This window comes from Podarcis raffonei, chromosome 10, assembly GCF_027172205.1.
Source record: "Podarcis raffonei isolate rPodRaf1 chromosome 10, rPodRaf1.pri, whole genome shotgun sequence".
Lineage (NCBI taxonomy): Eukaryota > Metazoa > Chordata > Lepidosauria > Squamata > Lacertidae > Podarcis > Podarcis raffonei.
This window is the reverse complement of record NC_070611.1, coordinates 31,317,970-31,344,698: the sequence shown is the minus strand read 5'-3', so window position 1 is coordinate 31,344,698 and position 26,729 is coordinate 31,317,970. Positions and strand designations below refer to the sequence as shown.

At 43.0% G+C, this 26,729-nt stretch overlaps 1 protein-coding gene across 2 annotated transcripts in view; it reads right to left on the bottom strand.

The window, feature by feature from the left end:
• Positions 1-26,729, bottom strand: part of HMGA2 (high mobility group AT-hook 2) — a 135,876-nt gene that overhangs the window by 97,246 nt on the left and 11,901 nt on the right. For both annotated transcript variants that reach the window (XM_053407424.1, XM_053407425.1), the window contains exon 3: positions 20,314-20,364. In XM_053407424.1, the coding sequence (XP_053263399.1) occupies positions 20,314-20,364 (51 nt within the window). The remainder of the gene's footprint in view (positions 1-20,313; positions 20,365-26,729) is intronic.

The following is a 26,729-nucleotide window of genomic DNA, read 5'->3' as shown; positions in this document are numbered from 1 at the left end:
TAAAGATACATATTGATGTCTAAAAACAGTCCTCCAGAAGGAGGAAATTCTACATCTGGGGTGCTATCACAGGAAAAGGCCCTTGTTCTGTGCTTTTGCACCACGAACTGCAGCTGCAGATGGAACTATGGGCAGGGACTCTCCTTTGGATGGCCTGGGTTGGCGGGTAGGAGAGACAATCCTTTAAATACATGGGCCCCAACTCAATTAGGGATTTATAGGCCAATGTCAACACCTAAAACTGGGCCCAGTAGCAAACAGGCAACGACAGAGGATGCTTACGGGCCAATAGCATGTGACCAATAGGTGGTTCATAGTGAAATAGAGTGCGTTTAGTGTTCATGTCTGTGCTATTTGCTTCCAGGAAAAAAAATCCATTTGCAAATAATATGGAAATGACTGCTAAACTTGTGCTATATGCTACTATAGTTCCAGAACTAGTTTTATATCATGTAAAAGCTAAAATACGCCATGAATATAAAATAATCTATATATTAAGGTACTGTTTATCATTTATTTTGTGGGCAATTGCTCAAATCATCCTGACCCATGATCCGTTCCCTCTGCATGTGGAAATGGAAACCAGACCATCAAGGGCATTTGAAGAAGTGGGAGAGGCAGGATGATCTCAACCGGTTTATCATTCCTCTTCTCTGATCACTCTACCTTCTCTTGATGTTCAGAAACAGTACCTATTGCTATGCCCTTCCACTAGATGCATCTAGTAACTCAGGCCTACACGTATAACTATTCCAGCTCCTGGGTCATGCGAAACACCTGGAAGAAGGCCTACCATCAGGCAGTATGGCTGTCAAGAGAGGGCCTCTCTTGGCTTTTCAAACCACTACTTGATTGCTGGGTTTATATCCTCGGTACAAGATAGCCAAAAGAGGTAAGTAACATAGACTTCCAATGCAGATAGCATTTAGTTATTTTGACATAAGAATTTATTTTTAATTACTTGTATTAGAAATCCAGGTCATGGGGGGGGGGCAATTCTGTTGATAGAATAGTCTCCGCCATGGAAGACATCTCATCGTTGATGTACAGGCTAAGTTGGGAAGAGTGAATCCACACCATCAGCAATGCAAGACAATTTTTCAAAGAGTGGATGTAAAGTATCTTTAACAGAAAACATCAGGCCCTGATGCAGGGAAATAGGAAAGATGGCAGGTTGGGAATGTGGGTTTATGAAGGGTGTGAATTAACAAGGTTCCACTTCATGGACCATTTCCTGACTTGAATTCAACGGGCAATTTGACAAAGTAAAAGACCTGCAGAATATGATCCTTTGTAATGTACTGGGTAAACCTAAGCAGCTCTGGAGAAGCTGTTCTGTTTCACTGAGTACATGATGCATTTGCTAAAAACTTCCCTAAATCTATGTTTTGCCCAACAGACCGGAACAGCTGAGTAAATAATTTATAAACATATTAATATTGTAACTCCAGAATGGATTTATCGGAATGGGCAAAGCCTCATGTAACAACGAAAGGTGTCGGTGACTGCAGCCAGTCTACGGTTTGTTCAAAGGGTAGATAACTGGACCCACTTTTAGTATTACTAATCACAGTAGAAGCAGCAGTAATAGTAACTGCAATTACGGCAACATCTCTATTATAGCAAAAGACTAGAGCAGCAATGGTGGACCCACAGGCTGAAGCAATTTGAACTGAAACACACACATCTTTTGACCCATTTTGAGGGAGGAAAGCCTTTCCCACTCTATGCGAGTTAATGCAGAGGTTACTTGCACCATTAGCTTGGATGTGGAGGTGAAGGAAACAGCTGAAGGCGGATCTCACCCTATTACCTCAAGGGTGTTTGGCTGAGGGAAAGTAGTCTACTACCCCACAGACATTTTCAGGGCTAGACTGGTCACTGGCTGAAGGGCTCAGGAGTGTAGAAGTGCATCTCACTGCACCTTGTCTGCTGGGACCTTGGGCAGCCATTTTATTGGTGGTTGGTTGGATGGCAGGCAAAACTCAGCCTCTGCTTGCATTGGCCGCTCACCATCTTAGTTTCTCCAAAATGCAGCCTCCCAGCCTATAGATCTATACAACTGAGCTCATGGTTCTATGCAAGATGTATAGGCTGGAGCACTGCATTTTAGGTAAGATCAGGTGATGGGCAACCACCATGGACTTGGCTTCCATCAAATGCAGCTCTGCAACCCACCAACCACTAAAATGCCATTGGGGAACCAGCAAGGAGGCCGATTGGTGGTGGTGTTGCTGTTGCCATGGTAGCAGAAGGGGAGGGATTACTGTGTGGCCATGGATACATGGTGAAGTGCTAGGCCCATCAGTGGCAGTGTGCCAAGGGTTTCACTTGTCAAGGGCAAGTGCCCCTATTTGATTTCTCATGACATCTCTGTTTCAAGCCTTGGCAGTAATATAGGGTTTGATGATTTTATACAAGAGGTACATAAAAGCAGCTATACCTCAAGGTTTGACCTGAAAATAAATAAGCTTATTTTGCTTATACTCAACCATTTTGCCCTTCTATTGCCCAACTTTCTCTCCTGAATTTACTGCGCATACATTTCCCTCCACTGGCATGTCTATGTAACTGTGCAAACAAGATAGTTCCAGTTATCTTGACTTCTAATTCTCTGGGTGTTTCGGTCACCTCACAAATGGTACAGGTCATTTGAATTAGAGCCTGTCACACAATCCTTTCAAGCAGGCACAAACACAAATACAGCAATCAGCAGCTTAGGGTGTGCGTGATTTTGAATGGGAAGATGACACAATGAGGGGAAAGGTATAAACCCCCCTCTCTGCATTGTCACTCCAAACATATTGGCAGCCCACATCCCCAAGGCTGCATTCTAGAATAAAATCAAGCATGGTTTTCCTGGGCAACATATAGCTTGTGCAACATAGAGTAAACTTTAAAGTCAAAGAGCCTTGAATGTCTGTTATATCTTTGACGTGCTTTCATGGAAAAGTAATAGCTCTGCTTAAGTAGCACCTTATCCTCATAGTCATCGTAAGAGAAATGATGAAAAACGGCAGATTCCATAAGCAATATAGCTGGCTCTTTGCATGCGAGTAAGTCAATCATGAAAATGAGGGCCCATTTGATACTGATTCCAATATCACTGATTCCAATATCCCATGAAGCCAAATACATCTCTGTATCAGAGAGAGGGAACATGCCCTCCAGGACATTGGCCATGCTGTGATTGATGAGAAATGCTGTTCCAACAACATCTGGAGAGCTGTAGGCTCCCCACCCATCAGTGTTTCCCAAACTTGGGTCTCCAGGTGCTTTTGGACTACAATTCCCATCATCCCTAACCACCGATCCTGCTAGCTAGGGATGGATGCATATAGAAACTTTAGTATAAAAAAAAAAACATTTTGAAGAAGGTGAGCATTATATTCATATAGATGATAGATATGGTGTAGATATATAGATTCTAAGAATATATATTCAGGAGTAATCCCTCTAAAATGTTTCTAGAACCTTATAGGGTGTTATATCCATTATTAACTTGTATGATGTTTCCATTAGAACAAATTTGCAACTGTTCTGCTCACTTGATACCAATGAAGTACCAAGATCAAAAAACATGAAATAGTTCTTTGACTAGAGAATGGAATTTAGCCTATTATTATATTAAATTTCCTTTAATATAATTCAAACCTATCACTACATATGTTATTACTTCAGTGCTATGTTCCATGTGTGTGTGTGTGCCAACGCTATGCCAATAAAGCATAACAGAGACTACATCCACCCCCTACAAATTCAGGTACTTCAGAATTATGACTCCCACCTGACCTAAAAATGCAATTCTCAAAGAGGCAAAAGGAATGCTTTGAAGTCTGAATGACAAAAAAAATCAAAAATCTATGGTACATGTAAAGGAGAGAGAAACTTTATCTAATTTGCCTGTTAGCTTTTCTTTGAACAACAAACCAAAAAAATACTGCAACCAGTTCTAAGAGGCAGAAACAAACATATTAAAATGGAAATTTTGGACTTTAGCTCAACAAACAGCTTCTGTCACTGCATTCCAGGAGCAAAGAAAAACATAAAAAAATCATTTACAGCAATGGTACAATGGACAGTTTATGCAGATACTTTGCTTCTGCTCAAGTGTCACAAATGACCAACTTAGAAGCCAACGTTAAACTTTAATCACATCATCCTAATCTTCTGGTTTGCACCTTGCTATGAAAGTGAAACACCCTGTTCTTGAACTCGCATCTGCATGGAGCCGTAAGGCGTGGGTGTGGGAGTATCTATTGTTTTTCCAGAATAACAGGAGAGTTCAAATGAATTTTCACTCCTCCCCCCCAAAAAAAACCAAATGGAAGCAGCCAAGAAATCCACATGCACTAACCCTCAAACACTAGGTCTCAGGATTAAGAGTGCAACTTACTGTGCTATTCCCCTGAACCTAAACTAAGTCTCTCCTCCCCCCCAATCATCTTTAATCACCCCTAAGTAGTGGTGGGAGAGACCCATAGAATAGCTTCACAAGCAAAGGTCATCTTAAGCCAGTTAGCCACTGAAAAAGAAGCGCCTGTGCTTGTGAAAGCAGGTACAAAATGCTGGCTTCTTTGTGTGCTTGGGTGCAACATATGAAGTTCCACCGCTGGCTGTCTCCTGCCTAACAGGGTTCTGAGCATCCAGTCAAGTGCATTTAGGAGTCCTACATCAGGAATTCTGATGGGGGGGGGAGTTAAATAACATGGCCCCGGGGTCCCTTCAGCACTACAGTTTCAGAATTCTATGAAGTTAAATATCATTCTGTGTGAATATATACACATTAAGGCTTGTGTACACAAACACACACACACCACACACAAAGATATACATACATACATACATACATACATACATACATACCTTTAAAGGCAGTCAACAAAAAGTCATACTCAGAGCAGACCGAATGAAAACAGTGGACTTAATGGGTCTACTCTGAGTAATGGCTAACACTGGATATCACTGAGTGTGTGTGCATGCATGTGTCAGGTTTGGTACATGCCCATCTGGACAACCTGTATGTGTGATTGAAGATGGATGGATGTAGACACAGATATTTATAATATAGCAATTACAGTGATACCTTGGTTTTCAAACTTAATCCTTTCCGGGAGTCCATTCGACTCCCAGAACGGTTCGAAAACCAATGCGTGGCTTCTGATTGGCTGCAGGAGCTTCCTGCACTCAACCGGAAGCCACAAGAGCAGCGCTGGACGTTCGGCTTCCAAAAAACGTTCGCAAACCGGAACACTCACTTCCCAGTTTGCAGCGTTCGGGAGCCAAAACATTTGAGTACCAAGGTGTTCGACAACCAAGGTATGACTGTGTGTGTGTGTGTGTGTATGATATTTCTATACATACAGAGGCAGAGATATAGTACTGAAGTCCCCCACTTAACCTGTCCTTTTAACTGCTACAGTATGGAACACTAAGATTCATCTAATAAATAAATAGGGCCCCATCCTCTGACCTGACCAGGATGTTTGGGGGGTGTTCTTCAATCCCTCAGCAATGAAGAGGCAGTGCTCAATAGACTCTCAAAGGGAGCCTTCTTAATTTTGGATTCGCATATTACGCTGTGGGAACTTTGGCACACGTTATAGGTGTCATAGCAGAGCCCTTGTGAATCTAGCGCAGACTGAACTCAAAACTGAATTATAAGGAGAAATCATTTTAACTTACGGTCACAAAAACTAGTTAAACTGTCATGTGCACACACTCACTTCTAAAAAGCGTTCCAGGTGTTGTGATGGTGGGTCCAGCGGTCTCAGAAGTTGAGGTCTTTCTTCCACTAGGAACCCACACAGCTAGCTATGCAACATTCTCAAATGAAATTTCTTTTATTTTCATTCTATGTATACATATATATAGCCAATGAAAACAATCTCAAGGACATCAAAAGCGCACACACGCAAAAGGCCCTCATTGAAATAACATAAAAGATCTAATATAAATCCATAAAAGCCAGGAAATTCAAAGATAAAGGAAGACTTTCATAGCTGGGAATTCCCCCCCCAAATATATTAGACTCCAGCATAAATTCACTTCCCCTTCACATGGATGTCATCAAGGCATTCCAGACACAAAAGAATATACTGTACATCCACCCTCGAAGGAACACCCTTGAGTTAATGGATTTAAACCAGAGGCAAATGCAGTAGGATGCAATTACCAATTTTTCTAGCTGGCTATTAAATCATGTTTAAAATAATTCTACAACAGCCGCTTTCATACTTTGCATCTCATTTCCCTTTGGCAGGATTTCCTTGTGTGAGGACATTTTCAGATGACCAATTGCCAATGACCATGATACCACACAGCAATATCACTCGCCAAATTAAAATTTCACTGGAGAATCAAGAAGAATGTAACGCTCTGAACGTGAGCGCATGTATGCCTACTTTATAAACAATCAGATGTAATCACAATGCCCTCATAAGAACAGCTTTACTGAGCCAGACAGTGGCTCATCTAGCCGAGTAATTTTTCCTTGCAACAGTAGCCAGATCCAGATGTTTCAGGAAGTTGCAACCTCCTGGGTATTATACAGAATAGTCTAGTGCTATCATTCACCCCCAATCACTGGAGGTTTGAGCTTTTAGGCACTCTCTAGGATTTTACCTCCTCTGATATAATGGAAATGAAAACTGCATGCCCACTATAGGTCAAATTATATAGGGAGAAGTGGGGCAGAATATGTGTAAAGGTAAAGGTAAAGGGACCCCTGACCATTAGGTCCAGTCGTGACTGACTCTGGGGTTGCAGCGCTCATCTCGCTTTATTGGCCGAGGGAGCCGGCGTACAGCTTCCGGGTCATGTGGCCAGCATGACTAAGCCGCTTCTGGAGAACCAGAGCAGCGCATGGAAATGCTGTTTACCTTCCCGCTGGAGCGGTACCTATTTATCTACTTGCACTTTGACGTGCTTTCGAACTGCTAGGACTGAGCAACGGGAGCTCACCCCGTCACGGGGATTCGAACTGCCAACCTTCTGATCGGCAAGTCCTAGGCTCTGTGGTTTAACCCACAGCGCCACCCGCGTCCCTTAGAAAATGTGTGTAGTGTTTAAAAAAAATGAAGAGGCTTGTCCACAACTTTCCATCAAATGTTCTATTAAGATTAGGTATTGGTATTAAAGGCATGCGCTTGGTTCCTTATTAGATGCATTCTGTACAGCTCCTCCCTGTCTATAAAAAGAAGGGAGGAATGCTATTACTGTAAAGCTTGGCTGGCAACTTAGGGCTGCCACTTTGAGAATGTGGGGGGGGGGGTAGCAAATACTCAGCACCTGCTCTCTCCCTATCATCATCCCTCAGTAAGTAAACTGATAAAACTGGGTTTGTGGTCTGTAATGATATATCATGTCCTCTGCTATTCTGCTTCCAAGCAATCAAGTTTGCATAAGGAATTTGCAGGACAGTGTTATGACACTGATGTAATTACTCCATTAATAGGCCATAAATCAGAGATGGAGAAGATGGTGGTTCCCTGTTGTGGTTGAACTACAATTCCCATCCATCCCTGACCATTGGTCACATTTTTGAAAATAAGGGAAGTAAGTAAAGGTAAAGGTAAAGGGACCCCTAAGGGACGCGGGTGGCGCTGTGGGTAAAACCTCAGCGCCTAGGACTTGCCGATCGCATGGTCGGCGGTTCGAATCCCCGTGGCGGGGTGCACTCCCGTCGTTCGGTCCCAGCGCCTGCCAACCTAGCAGTTCGAAAGCACCCCCGGGTGCAAGTAGATAAATAGGGACCGCTTACCAGCGGGAAGATAAACGGCGTTCCGTGTGGTGCGCTGGCTCGCCAGATGCAGCTTGTCACGTTGGCCACGTGACCCGGAAGTGTCTGCGGACAGCGCTGGCTCTCGGCCTATAGAGTGAGATGAGCACACAACCCTAGAGTCTGGCAAGACTGGCCTGTACGAGCAGGAGTACCTTTACCTTTAAAGGGACCCCTGACCATTAGGTCCAGTCGTGGCCAACTCTGGGGTTGCGGCGCTCATCTCGCTTTATTGGCCGAGGGAGCCAGCGTACAGCTTCCGGGTCATGTGGCCAGAAGGACTAAGCCACTTCTGGAGAACCAGAGCAGCGCACGGAAATGCCGTTTACCTTCCCACCAGAGTGGTACCTATTTATCTACTTGCACTTTGATGTGCTTTTGAACTGCTAGGTGGGCAGGAGCAGGGACCGAACAACGGGAGCCCACCCTGTCGCGGAGATTTGAACCGCTGACCTTTTGATCGGCAAGTCCTAGGCTCTGTGGTTTAACCCACAGCACCACCCGCGTCCCTAGGGAAGTAAGTAGGTAGATGCATAAACATGATAGCTGACTAATCTTGCATTCCGAAACCCATGCTTATAGTTTATCTATTTTATAAAATATTTGATACAACACTATTCATTAAAAAAAATCAAAACAGTTTACAACAATAGTACGTAAAACCATACAATAAAAACCATATACAAAAGCTAAAATCAAACGCCAATTAAGTACTGTGGAAAGATGTGTTCTCAATTGCTTGCATATCCCTGGCGGAATAGAAGAGCTCTTGGCAGGCATTTAGAAGGTGAAACAAAAGGCACCTGTTGAATTTCTGTTGCCAGAGCACTCCATTGTATGACACTATTTCTTGTTGTTGTCAAATGAGCCTCGCCAACACTGGGAGGGACCAATGATGCCCCTCCGGATTGAGCTGGGATATAAGGGTTCAGGTGATCTCTGAGATACCATGGACCTAAGTTGTTCAGGGCTTTGTAAATTAATACAAATGCAAACTAATAACTTTGAAAATTTTTGCTTGCTACTGAAAATCATTTGCATAAGGAATATTTGTTTTAAAAAAAAAAATTATTATTACTCGCAGAACTCAACTGGCCAGCATTGGTACTCTCTATTCTTAAACAATGCCCTGGAGCTTGGAAGTGGAATCCACCACCAATTTCCCACTCCTATACCCAGACTAAGAAATCAGATCACAGTCGCTTTGGAACATTTCTTCCCAAACTTTTGCAAATGTACAGGAAGATCATTTGATTGCCTCCTATGCAGACCAGCCAATGACTTCAGTATGAACTCTGAATGAAGCATGACCAGAATCAGGCCCATTCATTACAGGAAGAGCTCTGTTGCACCCAATTATTGTATAAATGCTTTAAACATTTAGGAATGCATGCTCCCCACAGCTGCTTCTTCTATTCAGGATTTTAAAAGCTTATGAGCTGATGGCAAGCTTTTATTTTCTTTTTTCTATTTGTAAAAAAAGAAAAGAAAAAAAGTTCCCTTAACAGACAAATGTAAAAACAGGCCCCCAGGACAGATTTTGTCATCACCGACATGTCACAATACAGTATGAATGAGTTCTAAGCAAGCGCAAAGGAAACCTCAAGGATATGTTAGCACAAAGCAACGTTGTTAAGATCATAAAAGGAAAAATCCCATGTGTTTGTATTAGGACATGAAAAGGGTCCCCAGTTCATCTTGATGAGGCTAATTGATGCGACAGTCAAACTAGATTAAGATAACATATTGGATCAAGTCACCCTTTTTACGGCACACTGGAACTACAGGTTCCAGTCTGCCTTTCAAATGTGTGTAAGCTACTTAAACATAACAGATGCAAACTCCAGACTGTCTCGCTGATCATTTTAGCACAGGTTGCCTCTTATTTCTCAGGGCCCAAAAGCAGCTGCAATAGCAGAGATCTGTGACTGGGTCTCCCATCTCTTTGGCAAAGAGCTGCCATAAGGGCTTGGGCTGGATCCCTGAATTATGATTTACCAGGATCAAGACGAAATAAGTAACACTGCTACTGCACATATGAATACTTTATAATTGTCAGATGCAATCACAACACCAGTAGGGCTGGGCAATATATCAATATACCGTCCAAAACCGGTTTGAAGTCCATATTTGATATCGGTTTTATAATTCTCGACCTGGCAATATATCATGAAGCATGGCGTGTGTGTGTGTGTGTGTGTGTGTCAGTACTCTCTATGCAAAAATCACAATGTGGGGAAAACTGTGAAGCCACTCAACGCTTCTCTCGAGTCCTGCAGTGCCTATTAATTCTGCCAGCTCAGCTCAGTCCTTGCCTCATGCCATAGACAGCAAATCACAAGAGCAGGAGAAAGCATGAAGCCAGTCAATGCCTCCATCCCTATTTCAAACACTGCGATATATTGGTATATTATGATGTTTAGCTGGTGATATAGCACAATGTTTTTAAAAAACAGGTATTGCCCAGCCCTAAATATCAGCGGATCAGGACCATGGTGCTGTGCGAGGTAACCCATTCCCTCACTGCCATTTCCCCAAAGAAACTGCTCACCCACCAGCTGCTATTGGCCCAGCTATAGAAAAGTTACATGATTTAGAGCAGATAGAGGTTGACTGAATCAAGGGGTGGGATGGAGTGTGCAGGGAGGCATAGGCTCTGGCTGGGTTGCTGTAAAGGCAGGCTGCTTTCTCTTCATAGTTCTGTGATAGACAGCATACTTTGCATCCAGAAGGTCCCAGATTCAGCCCCCAAGTATCTTGAGTTAGTTTGGTAAAGACTCTTGCCTGCAATCCAACAGTTGCTGCCAGTCAAAGTCGTTATAAGGCATGTTCCTACATTCCTTCCCTCGCCGCCATGGTTCAGCGGTTGGGAATGGTCAAGTAAGCTAGTCAGGCAATGGAAGTCTTTGTCCTCTCTGGATCTTTTTATATTTCCTCTGCCATATTGCAAAGTGGCTGGCCACTAATAAGAGTGTGGAAAGAGAATCAGGTGGCAGTCCATTGATTTAAGAGTCCTACACCACCATTCAGAGGATCACTGAGACCAGACCAAACCATCATTGTGATTCCTGCCTTTTATAGTATCGTTCCAGATGATTCTAGCTGTCACTACAACATGGAACAGTTAGAACAGAAAACACATCTCGGGGATACTGTCTTACAGAGAGACAGAGAGACAAGATAGTTGCTACACTCCTTGCACTGTCAAAGGCGGCCCCATATGTCTTGACAACAGCCTACTGCTAAATCTGGAGGGGGAAAACCAACCACCACCCAGGAACAGGCCAAAACATTCCTGGGAACTTGATCGTGAAAACCTGCAAAAAAAGATCCAAACACGTGGGAATTTCCTAACACACCGCCCTAAGCTGTTTTATATGTTATGTATTAACTAATTATTAGACCCTATGTACCAGGGTGGCCTACAAATAAAATATCATTAAATCATCATAGCTAGCTTGTAAAAAAAGGTGGGGGTATAAATATAATTTCCATGCAGGACATATGGCCTGTATACTATTAAAATTCAGCAGCCACGTTTTGTTAGATTACCAAAGAAATAAGCTGATAAAGTAGCATTTAATGCAAATATGCAACAACTGTTCAATCTCAGCCATACAGTGAACCTGCTCCATAAACACAGCAAATTCTTTTGTTAGCAACACTGGAAATTTCCAGAGGGAAAACAATGGACCATACATACGGTTATGTTCGTAACACCAGTGACTCCCTTTCACATCCAAGAGCATGAACAATGGTACCTCTACTGCTAATTTAAATGTATTCAAAAACTGTATCAGAGACTTCTCTACTATCAAAAAACTTATTATCGTTTGTGTAAGGTATCAAGAGCAGACTACAGAGATGTTAGCAAAGAAGAAGAAGAAGAAGAAGAGTTTGGATTTGATATCCCGCCTTTCACTCCCTTTAAGGAGTCTCAAAGCGGCTAACAATCTCCTTTCCCTTCCTCCCCCACAACAAACACTCTGTGAGGTGAGTGGGGCTGAGAGACTTCAGAGAAGTGTGACTGGCCCAAGGTCACCCAGCAGCTGCGTGTGGAGGAGCGGGGAAGCGAACCCGGTTCACCAGATTACGAGACTACCACTCTTAACCACTACACCACAGTGGCTCATTTCTGATCCTTGCAGTCGTTACTTGGCTTTTTCAAAATCGGAGGCCAGCAACAAATAAATGAAAGGGAATACAGTGCAAGAAATATGAATAAAAACAGGTAGAGTTACCTAGGTCATACATAAAGTACTTTATTGGTGGTTTTTAAAAACCTCCATGTGTCGTAAAATTAGAAACCATCTCCTGGGAAATATGTTTTTCAGTTGCTATTGCTTAATAAGAGATGCCTGCTTTCATATACAGCATATCCACATGTGCTACAAGGAAATAGAAGAGGGAGTTTCATTTTGGGTTTTCGTTTGGAGGAGGAAAATACACACAGTGCACATGCCTTTTATATGGGGCCCTCGGAACTCTATATAATGTGACACCATTAAAAGAGATATGCATATGCTTGCATGCTTCACAACTAAACTCAGATTCCCCACAGGAGTAAGCGCAAGGGACTTGGAATTGCTCCCAAAGTATCGCATATAAAAATGGAATCATTATACACTTGTCAAAAGGTATATTTAGCCCGAAAGATAGTAAACGGCTTGCCTGACACCTCACTGAACTAGAAACAGAACCCAGGAATCCTGACTCATAATCCACTTTCCTAAACATAGACCACTCACATTTGGAAACTCTAGAGAGTGTCACAAATGCTGAGCCTACCTCACGAGAGGTATGTTCTCCACCAAGAACTAGATACGTCCATCACAGCAGAAACCAGGCACTTGTTTTCAATAAATGGCACTTTATGGTACAATCATCAGCATGCTTACTCAAAAGTATGTCTCTCTGCATTCATTGGGACTTATTCACTAGTAAGCGTGCTTGGGGTTGCAGTCTTAAAAGGCCTAATTAGCACGGTGTATGTCTTTCTGCTCATAATAGATCATAATCGGTTCACTCTTGTGAAAGGTTAATGCATGCATACAAACTTCTCATGATTACTGTACACTTGAAGGCAGGTAGCTGAAAAGTGTGAATTCACCATTCAGAAGCATCGTTTGAGGTGATATGAATGTTATAGAAGTGGTATTAAATCTGTGACATGGGCTACTCATGCATGTAAGTTATCAGTGGATGTTGACATCAAACAATTAATTACTGTCCTTGGTAATTACTGAAAGTGAGAACTGGCCACCAGTTCTGCTCCTAGTTGGGGGGTTTTAAATGGCTTCTGTTTTAATATATAGCATTCTTGTCCCACAGAAAAATACCCAAACACCCAGCACAACTTTATTTTCTACCAGTGTGGCAATGACTTTTATACTTAACAAATGGAACTGAGGGGTCTTTTTTGATATGGAGATTTGCTATTATGATTGCTAGCAAAAATGTATACTGCAGCACAGGTATGGTGGTTGAGACAGCAGCTTGTTCTCCCACTGACAAGATTTAGTGCAAACTTTGGGCCTAGCTCCCAACCAAAAGACGTTGACAGAGGCTCTGACTTGTAAATAAGGAAGATCTTTGTTCAGGCAAGTAATGGTGTAGGCTCAGCAGCACACATAGTGTTCAAGAGCCATGATCCAGGAGTTCAGGAGCAAGGTAAGAAGTTCAGAACTGGACAGAAGCAAGGAAGGTGTCCCAACAAGTTTCCTCACCCCTCCTGCCAAGCTTTTAAAGATGAGGTGCTCACTCACAAGACTCTTTTGCCAAGCAGGAATGTTGAGCTTACAAGCACACACTCTACCAGGGTCTGCTTCCATCTGCAAAGGCAGCACCTGATTCTAGGAAACAAGGCTGCACCCTCCTGCTCAGTTACTCCCACCTCCTATTCAGCCTTCCCCATCAATTATCAGAGCCCTCCCCAGCCTCCACTGAGGCTCTCTGGTCCGCAGGAGGGTCATAGGGGAGAGCCAGTATACATGCTTCTCCTTTCAAAGTGGTTGAAGTCATAGCAGAAAGGAGATACCCCCCCTCCTCTTTCCTACAGTTCACCCCGGCTCCCCAATTTTTTCTCTACCTCCTCTGTGTGGGCCTGACAATCAAAGCCTGATCCGGAGAACACTTCAGGATTCATGACAATTGCTTATCCCTTTTTGTTTACAAAAGTCTATCAAATGCCACGTTCTCTGATGGTGCTGTATAATCATACAGTTGAATGGTCTAGCTTCCATGCTTCAACCATAGCAGCAGAAAGAAGAAAAAACACTACACAGTTGCATGACAGACGTGTAACATGTCATTCAGATACTATTTTCATTAAAACATAGCTCATATCACTGACGGGGCCATCACCCCGTGCTCTGAAAATTAAGGAATACTGGAAAAATGAGCATGCTACAAATGCTACATTTATTGGGGAAATGTCTTAGTAGCACACTGTGGCATAAAAATACAGTTCATGGATGGAGAAAATATGTCAGAAAGTTCACAGGTCCCTTCAATCTCTGCCTATCCCCCCTCCTTTTTTGGTATGAATGTTACAAACCTCAGTAAGCATCTCTTCATATATGAGCTCCCTTGCAAATGGATATATTTTGATTAGAAGCTGCCTCTGTGCTCATTCCTTGTGGGAAGTTAAAACAGTCACAGCAAGGAACATGGCCTTTTCACCGATAGCCCTGAGTTAAAAGAACAACATTCTAGAAGGTGACGAGTGTTTGGATTTTAGAAAGAGACATAAAACCTACTTGTTTTCCAAGGCCTTGGGCTGAGAACTGATCTAACCACCTAATTATGAGCATGTTAGCACTTTTTTGTGTTCCTGCTTATTTTAAAAGTGCTGTCTTTTTAAATTGAAATTATTATTTAATACAGACATATTTTATCCTCCTCTACCTGGAGTACATGGAGAGATGCAATAAAAATGTATTAATGTCCACATTAAAAAAAAAAGTGTTCCATTATGGCTGCAAAATTAAGCAAATTGAGCTGAAAACACAGCCTGAAGTCAATGAAATTTACAGGTTAATTGCTTCAATCCACAGTTCTTTGTAAAGAGCCGTGGGGCAAAGAGCTTCCTATGTTCACTACTTTAAAAGACTGTACACAGCTTCTAAAGTGATGTTCATCTTTGACTGCAGGCAGAGAGAAGGAATGTCAAAGCCTGCTGCACTGACGGCTAGTCGTCATGCATGAATCCACTTCTGCAAGGATCACAGCATTAACAAATCCTGAGAGATGGGAATCCCATTTTTACCCAGTACCATACATATTGACTCACACAACTCATCTCCAGTATGGCAACCTGTGAACAGAAGCCTACTTCAGGCCACAGATCGCTCTGGAGAATCAGAGCCATTGGCTACGATCCGGCACACAGCTACGAATGCTTAAGTCCCACTAAAATCACTGGGCTCAAATCAAGTATCTGTGGAGCCGTATTCCTGTCAGGATATGACAGCCGCCCACTATCTGTAATTTACGAAAACAACTGAATACATTTTTGTTTCAACTAGCTTTCTCAACCAGGTGCAAAGGTCATTCCGTGTTGTTTGTAAACCTATACCTGGTTGTTCTTGTACTTATTTTAGCTGGTTTAAGGATAGATCTGTAAATCACTTTGGAACCTATACGTGGAAGGCAATTTACAAATGTATTAATCATCTATGGAGATTGCCTGGATTGTGACCAATATGTCAGGCTTTGGGCAACAAATAATTGTTTGTATATTTGAAACTAAGATACCGATTCCAGATTTTGGTTTGTATTTGGGTCTCCCTGATCAAAGAATGCATGACACTGTGCTCTATGCTTATTCCAGTAGTCTTACTTTCACAGAATGCTTTTCAGGAGCAATATTATTTTATTGAAAAGATAAAATAATTTACTACACGCTTCAGAATGCACTTTATGCCGTTGTTATTATTATGGCTACTAGTACTATTCCAAGGTATCATATTGGTCCAATAAGTTTAGTTACCATTTCAAAAAAAACGAGAATCACCAGATGTAAAGTATATAAGTTGGAACTGGCAGGAAGACTTGGCTACCACAAGTTCTGCAGAGCTCCGTTAGCTAATATATCTCTGCATGTACACATTGAAGGAAACAGGAGAAATAATACTTTACAGTTTGATGAACAACATATGACACAGAATCCTAGACTCACAAAAAGAAAGGCTTGCAGACTTATACAAAAAAGCAAAAAAGCAAAACTCGACCACATGTAATTTTGCACCTTCTACCCCACCTCAAATATCATAAAAAAACAAAAATCTCAGTGACCCCCTATTATAAATAATAGAGTGGTTTAGAAGGAATGCTAACTGCAAATGCACCGGATTAAATACGAAAATAACTCCAGTGCAATTTAAAGGTTTAAAGGAAATGTGTATGACAAACAGAGGTGGAGTGTAAAGTGAGGTGGGTTGTTAAAATGCAAAGGGCCATATGGCTTTGGGTAACATCCTCCTCCGTTTGTTTGTTTTTTACATCTCTTTATACATGGCCCTCGACACAGAGTTCTGCATGTGTGGTCCATTATATATCTGGAGACCCTTTCATAAAGCATTAACTTCAATTGAGGGAGCTATGCACACCTTTCACAGGTATGGGTGTGTATCCCTTTAGATGCGTCAGATCTCCCACATCCACAAATAATTACTAGATAAGGGTGATTTAAAAAAATAAAATAAGCAACACTAATTTATCATCTTCCGATAAAAATATATGACTATGAGTTTTAAAACTCATTGATAGATTCAATAATATAACTTAGAGGTGGTTGACTCCTGAACAGGGAACCTGAGCCAGCCGCTAAGCAAATTTTTCATCCTGCTCTATCCCCCAAAAAAACATTTTGGCATAAATGGTAAAAAGAAAAGATGGGCAGAAACATGTAAAGCACTCCTCCCAGTCTTGCACCTTGATAGTGAGGCAATTGCCCCCTCCGCTGCTCATGAGGTCATCTGATGAACAGGGAAGGGATATTTGCATCCCCACCAGCAAATGGCAGAGGAGGCAACAGGTATCCCATGGGGCTGTGGGGCTTGGGTAAAGAGTGTTGGGTGGCAACACTCACTTTTGGATGCACTTGTCCCTGGCGAGAAGACCCTGTGGGCTTAGGAAAATTGAACTGTGCCAATCAATCCTTGCTTCCACCATCCAGCAGGATGCAATAAGCTTTTCCTCCAACAGTGAACTTCTTCAGTCAAAAAAAATAAATAAAGTGTGGCCCTTTAACAGCTATTTGCAATTTACTCTTTCTGTGGAAACTAGAGATAGAGACTATAAAAAGCATATAGTACGCTTACTCTTCATTTCTTAAAAGATGACATTCATCTAAAGCTACAGAACATGGTTAAAGAATCTCTTAAAAGCAGGTCCAATATCAAAGGTTTGTGGCTCCCCAAATATTATTTTTTTAAATGAGCAACTTCTGGGGCCCACACTGCCTTCCATCACAATGTGAAAATTCTTCAATTATGTTTCCATGTGCAAAAAAGGTGGGGGAGGGGGAGTTGGTTTTGGACCAGCTAAAGGCTAAATGACATCCTTACTTTTGTGAAGCTGCCTTGTAGTGATTGACCATTGGCCAATCTACTTCAGTATCATCTACACTGACAGGCAGAAGCATTTCAGAATTTCAGGCGGGGTCTCTCACAGCCCAATCCAGAGATACCACTCTCCTCTACTCCAAGCAGTTGCATGATGTAAACTTAGCCTTTGAACCTAATGTGTGCCCCTGCACAGGAAACAGAGCTGGCCACTGTCTGCTCTTCAACATCACAACTGGCATCCTACGGCAGTTTTTTGTCCACATTACCCAGCTCATCCCATTCTCTTCACACTGTGGTGGAGGGAGATCAGAGGCCTACTGAGATTGCCCAGGCTCCCGAGCCTAGTAGTGACTTGACTTATATCCTCACTGCCTGGAGAGCAACAATGACTAGTGAAGTGTTGGAGGGAGCAGGAAGATGAAGGGAATGTTTGAAGGTGACCCGGAAACTACAACTAATCCAGAATGTGGCAGCTAGACTGGTGACTGGAAGTGGCCGCCAAGACCATTTAACACCTGTCTTGAAAGACCTACATTGACTCCTAGTAGGTTTCCGAGCACAATTCAAAGTGTTGGTGCTGACCTTTAAAGCCCTAAACGGCCTCGGCCCAGTATACCTGAAGGAGCGTCTCCACTCCCATCGTTCAGCCCGGACTCTGAGGTCCAGCTCCAAGGGCCTTCTGGCGGTTCCCTCCCTGCGAGAAGTGAGGTGACAGGGAACCAGGCAGAGGACCTTCTCCGTAGTGGCGCCTGCCCTGTGGAACACCCTCCTATCAGATGTCAGGAACACCCTCCTATCAGATGTCAGGGAAATAAACAACTATGTGACTTTTAGAAGACATCTGAAGGCAGCCTTGTTTAGGGAAGTTTTTAAAGTTTGATGTTTTATCGTGTTTTTAATATTCTGTTGGGAGCTGCCCAAAGTGGCTGGATAAAGCCAGCCAGATGGGAAGGGTATAAATAAATTATTATTATTTGGTAGAGAAATCGGGCCTGTGTTGGCACCAGAAAGAGCAGCAGCCTGAGCAAAGGAAAGAAGAGAGCAGCGTATGGTCTTGTTCTCTGCATGTGTGACAGTGAATGTGCACCCTGCATGCTTCATGTGTTTGTTCTGTGCATGCCACACCACTGCTGCTTTAAGAGGGGCAAGGGGGTATTCTCCTGCTCCTCCTCTTCCATCCAGGTGGCGGCCCTGGAAGGCATAAGCCTTACCTCAGACGCTGAGCTGGTCTAGCAAAGTGACTTGCATGTGCAAATCCGCTTCCCTCAGGCAGTGGTGGACTTGGGCTCTCAAATTTCAGTGACACCCTCGGTGACACTAAATTCGCCCCCCCTCCCTGCCTCTCGCTACATTCTATAGCATTATTGTTTTGGCTCCCCCAGCGATCGCACTGGTTGTGCTACCCTGAAACTGCCTCTGCCTTAGGCCCACCTTTTCCATCTCTGAAGTGAACCAGAAAGGGGAAATAATATAAATCACTGAGGGAGTGGGTATAGGTTTCCTGCGATTGGAGCAGGGTGTTTTCCAGAAACTATGGGACATTCATGAAAGAGACAAAGGAGTTTTGTTTATTAACCTGCTTTTTGTATACACTGCGTTTGAATGTTATCCTCTTTCCTAATCACGTTTGGACTCCAGATAAACCCCACTCTTTAACCTTTGTAACTGAATTACTCAACAAACTACCTCAGTGTTCTGTTTCCCCTCCACCTCTCACTTTCAAAAAAAGAAAAAAGGGAAGAGCTGAGGTTCATTCATGCTGATAAGACACAGATATCCCCTCCCAGCAAACAGTAGTAAAATGTGTCTTTGAGCAAACTCCCAGAGTCTAAAGGTAGGAAGCGGCGATAACTCCTCACCTGCCTTTAACTCTCAGCAAGGGTGCTGCAGGTTTTCATGAGTCCCATTCAAGAGGCCTCTAGTGAGCCCCTCTGCCCCCCTATAAATGCACATCAGGGTGGGAACCTGTGGCCCTCCAGATTTTTGTTGGACTGCAAGTACCATCTTCATTGACCAATGGCCATGCTGGTTGAGGACAACAGGAGCTGGAGTCCAGCAACCTCTGGAAGCCCCAAGTTCCCCAATCGAGAATCTGCTCCTCACCAGAAGAAGAAGAAGAGTTTGGATTTGATATCCCGCTTTATCACTACCTGAAGGAGTCTCAAAGCGGCTAACATTCTCCTTTCCCCTCCTCCCCCACAACAAACACTCTGTGAGGCGAGTGAGGTTGAGAGACTTCAGAGAAGTGTGACTAGCCCCAGCAGCTGCATGTGGAGGAGCAGAGACACGAACCCGGTTTCCCAGATTACGAGTCTACCACTTTTAACCACTACACCACACTGGCTCCAGTGCTGCTATGGGTCGCTGCTCCTCTCCTTCACTGCAGAACTTGCACAGGTCCCATCCCTTTCCATGACTCACTGCCATTGCCATGGTGTGGAGGGGAGTGGGTTCCGGCCAGGAGGCTCCAAGGACATGGAAGAGCAGTGATGGTGGCAGTGGGGAGAAGGAGTAGTACAGATACCTTGTCAGACACAGACTTTTTGCCCCTAGCCATTACAAGGAGTGGGGATATATATAGACCATACAAGGATAATGAGCATATATAGCCTGTCTCACGCCGGGGGTGGGGGGAGGTCACTCATCAAGGCAATTATAGGGAGCATGTGTGGCCGCCTTCTGTGCCCCCCCTCTCTCCCTCCACTTCTGATGTGCTAACTCCAACCATCTCAGGCCTGGCATTAGCAATCTATGCCCTCCACCCATTCACGGGCCCTGGAACATGCCTGCCAACGCCAACCTCTGAGGATGGGGTCTGGTTCACTGGATTGAGGCAAACTGACCGCAGCCGTTCGTTAAACTAAAACGAAATATCTGCCTTCTTTCTTTCTTTTTAAGGTTACCTTGCTGAATTCTTAAAAGAGGAAAATTTAATTTTATAAAAACTAAAAATGCAATACTTACCCATTTCCTGGGTCGGCCTCTTGGTCGTTTTTCTCCAGTAGCTTCTGCTTTCTGTAAAAAAAACACACACAAGATAAGTGCTGTAGTTCAAAAGTATTTGTAATTACGTTATATGATATTGTTAGGCACTTCTGGTAGGTTGGGTTTTTTTAAATATATAGTCAGTGCATACTTCCCACAACAGCATTCATTTTATTTATCTATTGATTAGATGAGAGGCACAAAGAAAAATCACTTTGTTATCTCTCTCTCCTATAGAGAAATGCTGCTCCCATCCTTTCGTAAAACAGACTGAGAACCTCTTTGTTTAAGGAAGGAAACTGCTTCTTTAAAAACGATAGACTATTCACTGTGTTCTCCTTGTGTCTAGACTATTGATAAGAATGTATGGAAAAGCAAATCAACATACTTGACAAAGACTATCCTTTGGACATATCTCTTTAAAGAACTTGCCTTTGTTTTGCAGGCCAAAACAAACTAAAAATGTTAGTAATGGCAGCTAACACAAAAGCCTGGGGCTTGGGGAGTCAGGAAGCATAGGATCTGTCCCTGACTTGAATGCTGACTTCCCAGGGAAATTGGAGTGGACACTCAAAAACAGAGAATCCTTATTAATTAAATTATTACATCTTCCATCTGCCTCCTCACCCTTTCGATACATACTGAGCAGTCATTCTAATTGACATCAGAGACCGAGTTAATAAAAGCAAGCGTGGCAGTTCTTTTTGACTAATTCTTCAATTTAAAAATGTGTCATCTTACGTGTAAACAGACATTTTATCTCCCCTGCACCTTCACAGATCCTTTGGCAGTTATGTGCATAAACCATTTTCCTAACTGCATGCAAAGCAGCTATAAATTAATATGGCTTGCTAACAACACTCACCTATCATATGTGTGATTATTCATACACAAGCCTAACCGACATCACTGGCTGCTTCTTCCAACTGAGTGTGTGCAAGAATTATGTAGCTGTATTTTTATATAGCTATAGTTAAAATACTATATACAGCGGTACCTTGGTTTTCAAGCGCCTCGGAAGCTGAAAGGTTCAGAATCCGAACGCCGAAAACCCGGAAGCAATTGCTTCCATTTTCTAATGCGCCTCGGAAGTCAATTTTTTTCCCTCCATTGACTTTGCTGACCGCCCTTTGAGCCTCGGTTGTCAAATGTTTCAGAAGTCGAACAGTCTTCCGAAACGGATTACATTCAACAACCAAGGTACCACTGTATATACATAGCATGTAATATGTATATGACTTTCCTTACATTAACATAATAGGGCGTACAACATTCCTGTAAACCTAATATTAACTTTCCAGTAGGAAGATAATGGGGGAAGGGGCTGAAAGACGGTGAGCAAGACAAGGCTGAGGAGCATTGGCTTGACTAAGTACACCTGAGAAATAAATAGATGAAGAAGAGTGTTATTTTCAGATGTTGTGCTTAGGGTTATAAAAATCATTACCGCTTAAGATAGTGTACACCTCCTTAAATATGAGCAATCGGGAAAAGAATGGGCAAAGTTAGTGTAATGGTTCTAGGGGTTGCTCGTGCGTAAATCGATGCCACACCTGGCTGGGTTACCTGGGTGAACCCTTTCTGTCCGGACAGCCACTCACCCGTGGCTGTCTCAATCGCTGGCAGAATCCGTCAGTGGGCGTTTCTTGAACTTCTTCCAGCAAAGAAGCTCTTTGACGCCCAGTCGCCGCCTACTCTCCCTGCGCGGAAGCCTTCTGCGCAGGGAGGGTGTGGGCAGCGGAGGACCCGTGCTCTCCCCGCTGGTCTCCGGCGAGGAGTCATGGAGCCACCTCGCCGATTCCCCCATCTGCCCCCCTTCTCCACTGGTGCTACGCTGAATTCCTTCCCCAGAAGATGGGCTGCTTCTCTCCCTCCCGGGACGCTCTCCTGAACCCCTCTGGAGCCCTCCCTCTCCCTCTGGCTCCGATGGCAGTTCCCTGACAGTTAGGTTACAACTTTCAATAGCTTGCCTCCATGTTGAAAAAGAAGTTTGAATCTGAGTAGCTCATACTCACAGAGACCAGAGGCACCATCTTGTCCAGAGGATTGAGGGCCCCCACGTGTGATGCCCTGCAACATCCTGATGTCGCACGGGGAACCCTCTGAACATTAAAAAAATGGGGGACCCACAGTGTATTGGCCCCCAGGAGCCAGCAAACTTGCAGGAGACCCATTGAAAACAATTGCTCTACCGCTGACCATGATATAGTTCAGAGGAACCTCAAGCCTGAGGTCCAAATGTAGCCTTCCATGTCTCTCCATATGCCTGCTGCGACTCTCCAAGGCATACACCCTTCTCAACAGACCACATCCCTCACTGGCCCTGCTTCCAAATGTTTTCTCCTGGCGGGAATGTGTCCCTGAATGTCTCACCACTTAGCGACAACTGTAGTTCAGCAGTATATAAACCGCATAAACAAAATAAAATTAAAATTAGATAAAAATCTGATAATGCCTCTTGCCTGTCTAGATAGAGGATAGACGAGTGTGTAAGAATTGGCTTAATGTAAAAGAAAAAATAGTAGTAAGATTTACATGTCTTCTTCTAGCCACTTTTGCCACTGGAAAGTGTTCCAGGAAGGAATGCCATTCCCCACCCCAGTAGGGCTTTAAGAGGTTCCCTAACTAAAAGGTGCCTCCATTTGATACAATCAGAGTTAATAAATCAAAATGATAAATCTCGGAATAAAAAATTGGCAAGATTTTTAAAAGTACTTAAGATTTTTCTAAGGTAAAACAATACATTAAGCCACATTCAATTTAGCAGTTGTGCCAGTGGAAACCAGCACAATGGGATTTTCCCCCACCCCTCCTCCCCCTGCATACCCTCCCCACGTCTGCTTTGGGTCAGGAAAACCCCCCAGAACAACATGTAAGAGGGGAAATTGTTCTGTATAGCAAGTATAAATACTTGCGCTGATGGAACAAATGCCTTAGTGCAAGGTTGAATTCCACCCATAGGATTTAATCTTGTTTCTCTTTTGGCTTCTGAGTCTTTCTGAGATATTCTGCAGTTACGTTTTCAAGATTTCCTCCAGAACTGGGAGATTTAGAAATTTCCTTTTACTCCCTTTACAGCTGTGATTAACACGGCTTTATCATACATCTCACCATTTTAGGCTTTAAGAAATCCCATCTAATCCCAGTAGTGCCTCTACCCTGTAATTAATAGTGTATGCATGTGTTTTCGTTTTTCCTTCGGGAATCTATCATCTTAATGTATCAGTTTACTTATTGGCAAATCTCTGTACATGACTATGCCATGTAAAGGGAATTCCACGCAAAGCTGGGAAAATACTGCCGTTGGTCCCTGCTACCCTCAAAGCAAATAAATGTAGCCAAATATCTCCACCATATCATCAAGGAGAAACGTGTGAAAATATAAAATTCACACTATTGTAGAGCAAAATTATCACTTCAAACTTGTTAAAAAGGCAACTTCCTCTTTAATCTTTAAAGTGGTGAGTGTAAGATGAAACTTTCTTGGGATAACGCATTAAAGAAGCCCTGGCTGCCTACGCAAGAGAACTTATCTGTGCTTTGGTTATAACCAAATTCTAGTGGAGATTGCCACAAATACTGCAGCCATCCCTCTATGGGAACTTGAACTTCCCATCTAATCCCTTAAAAGCATTTTAGTCTGGCAAATTGGTCTTTGGTCATCTTAAACCAAGAGTCACCAGTGTCCTGGAACTCAGGGGAACATTTGCAAACTAGAGGAACTATGGCGGTCACTATCTGTGTACGCCAGCCATGTACATGCACCACAATCTGGTGCACACTGCCTCCACCCCTCCCGCAGGGCAATTAGGCTTCTGTTGGTGTTTGTGGAAGCATCACAGCTGGCAAGGGGAGAGCTAAGCCTCCCTTCCCCACCAAAACGCTCTGCTCTGCTGCAATTAGGCTTGAAAATCCCTTCAAAGGGCTACAGCAGAAGGCTTCTTTCAAGCTTTATTTCAGTGGGGAAGGAAGTCATCAGGAGTCTGCAGATGCCAGAAAAGTCATCTACAGGGACATGTGTAGCTTGCAACCAATGTCTTAAGCAGATGCATCGTAAAGAAGAATGATCTTGCGAACACTCTGATGATTACACACCTCAGTTTCCAGCAGAAATACAACATAATATGTAGAGGAGTGTATCAGGAGATGCCTCCAATGTATAGTTATCATGGCTTGTGCTTCATTCACCTGACATCTCACACATACACACTCCTCTCAGAATTCCCTTGCAAGCTATTGTTGATTATTCTCTTGATAAATAAGCAAGTTGGGAAACACTTTTCCTTCAGTAGGGCTGCTTGAACAAATTAATGTGAACTCTGATATGAAGTGACCTGCTGGGCAACTTTTCCAGACTGCAACTTAAGTGATCTACTGGCCTTCAGACTTCTCAAATATTCTGACTCTCTTCTTGGTTAACTGCACTTTTTTCATTGCTTTTTGAATTGCGGAAATGGGATGGAACAGACTTATCAGTGAACATGTGCCAAAGTGACGTAGACCCAAAGTAGAGTGATACAACCATTTATGGCCAGCTACTGCTGGCCAATGAGCCCCAGCATCCGCAGCGCCACTGTTAAGAGATGGTGGGGAGCTTCTCTAAATTCACACACAGCATTATTGGTCACACCACACCCCCCAAAGAAAAATACTAATGGCTGCCCATGCTTGGGTTTCTTACACAGTCATGCCTGCCCCTTGGAGGTATTTAAGGAGATCTGTTTATGAAAAGTAAGCATATTTGTTGTTTGGGGTGTAGTATGATGCTTTAGAGATCTGTGGATGAAGGGTGATATGCAAATTAAATAAATACATAAATAAATAGGTAAATTCCTGGGAGAGCTTAGGCTTTCAGAGTAAGCAAGAAAGAAAGAAAGCAAACAAGCAAACAATATGTCCCTCTTAATTAAGGATAAGTTGTGACTAAGTCCCCAATTAGCTGCAAAACCCGACTTTGCATTTGAAAAAAGGGGTTAGAGATTACAGTCAGAAATGCAGGCAAGCATGAGTGTCCAAGAAACCCCAGGCTGATACTCTCTTCCTAAAGCTTTCCTGCAGTACATTCATTGCCTTTGAGAGCATTGTAGTAATCTGAACGGAAGTTACCAAATCACAGATCACTTGTATTACCTAATGTCAAGATAATCACATAATGGCATATCACAAAACAGACAGAACATACAATGGCACTTTCTGAGAAGGGTGATGGTTCACTGCATTCCCCCCCACCCCACCCAAAAATACAGAGATTGAAAGAGATATTTGGATATTTACCACCAGCTAATCATTTAATAGATGATACTTTGCTCATTTTCGTGTAGTTACATGATTTAAAAGTCAATTATATACATAATGAGGAACTAGATCTTCCTACTTTTCTGCTCAGATAGTCCTAACGGAGATTATGTGCTTTCCTGCCAATGAATATTGTTTCAGTGGAACACGCTTTTTACGCATCCCCAAAGATGTATTTTTCACATCAGACATTTCTCAGAGAGAGGAAGAAAACACTGAAACATTCGAGGTCTTGCTTTTTTGATATGGAATGATGTGATAAACCAACAGAAAGTAATGATATCCCCACTCTGAAAGGCATGAGACCGAATTCTGTGGATTTGAAAGTAAGTTCCACTGGGTTAAATGCAATTTAGGTAAAGGGACCCCTGACCATTAGGTCCAGTCGTGACCGACTCTGGGGTTGCGGCGCTCATCTCACTTTATTGGCCAAGGGAGCCGGCGTACAGCTTCCGGGTCATGTGGCCAGAAGGACTAAACCGCTTCTGGAGAACCAGAGCAGCGCACAGAAACGCCGTTTACCTTCCCACCAGAGTGGTACCTATTTATCTACTTGCACTTTGATGTGCTTTTGAACTGCTAGGTGGGCAGGAGCAGGGACCAAGCAATGGGAGCTCACCCCATCAAGGGGATTCGAACCGCCGACCTTCTGATCAGCAAGCCCTAGACTCTGTGGTTTAACCCACAGCGCCACCCGCGTCCCATATAAATGCAATTTATTCCCAAGTAATTATGGGTATGACTGTGGCCAGAAATGCATGTTTAACTGAAACTAAGCCACCTTAAACTAAGTGTGACTTACTCCTAAGTAAAACACTATTGGGATTGTGAAAGAAAGAAAGAAAGAAAGAAAGAAAGAAAGAGAAAGAAATACTGGAAGACTCATTCCCAATTATAAATTGTGTTGAAAACAAACTAATAATTCTTATTTGCATGCCCTTCACCCTAAGGTCCCAGGGTCAGTTACAACATTAAAACACAATATTAAAATTCCTGCAATGCAGGCCATTGGACCAGATGACCTTTGAGTCAAAAAATATTTTATTTGGAAAGGAGTATTTCTTAAAGATTAAAGCTGTTAAGAGGTCAGAACGTCCAGT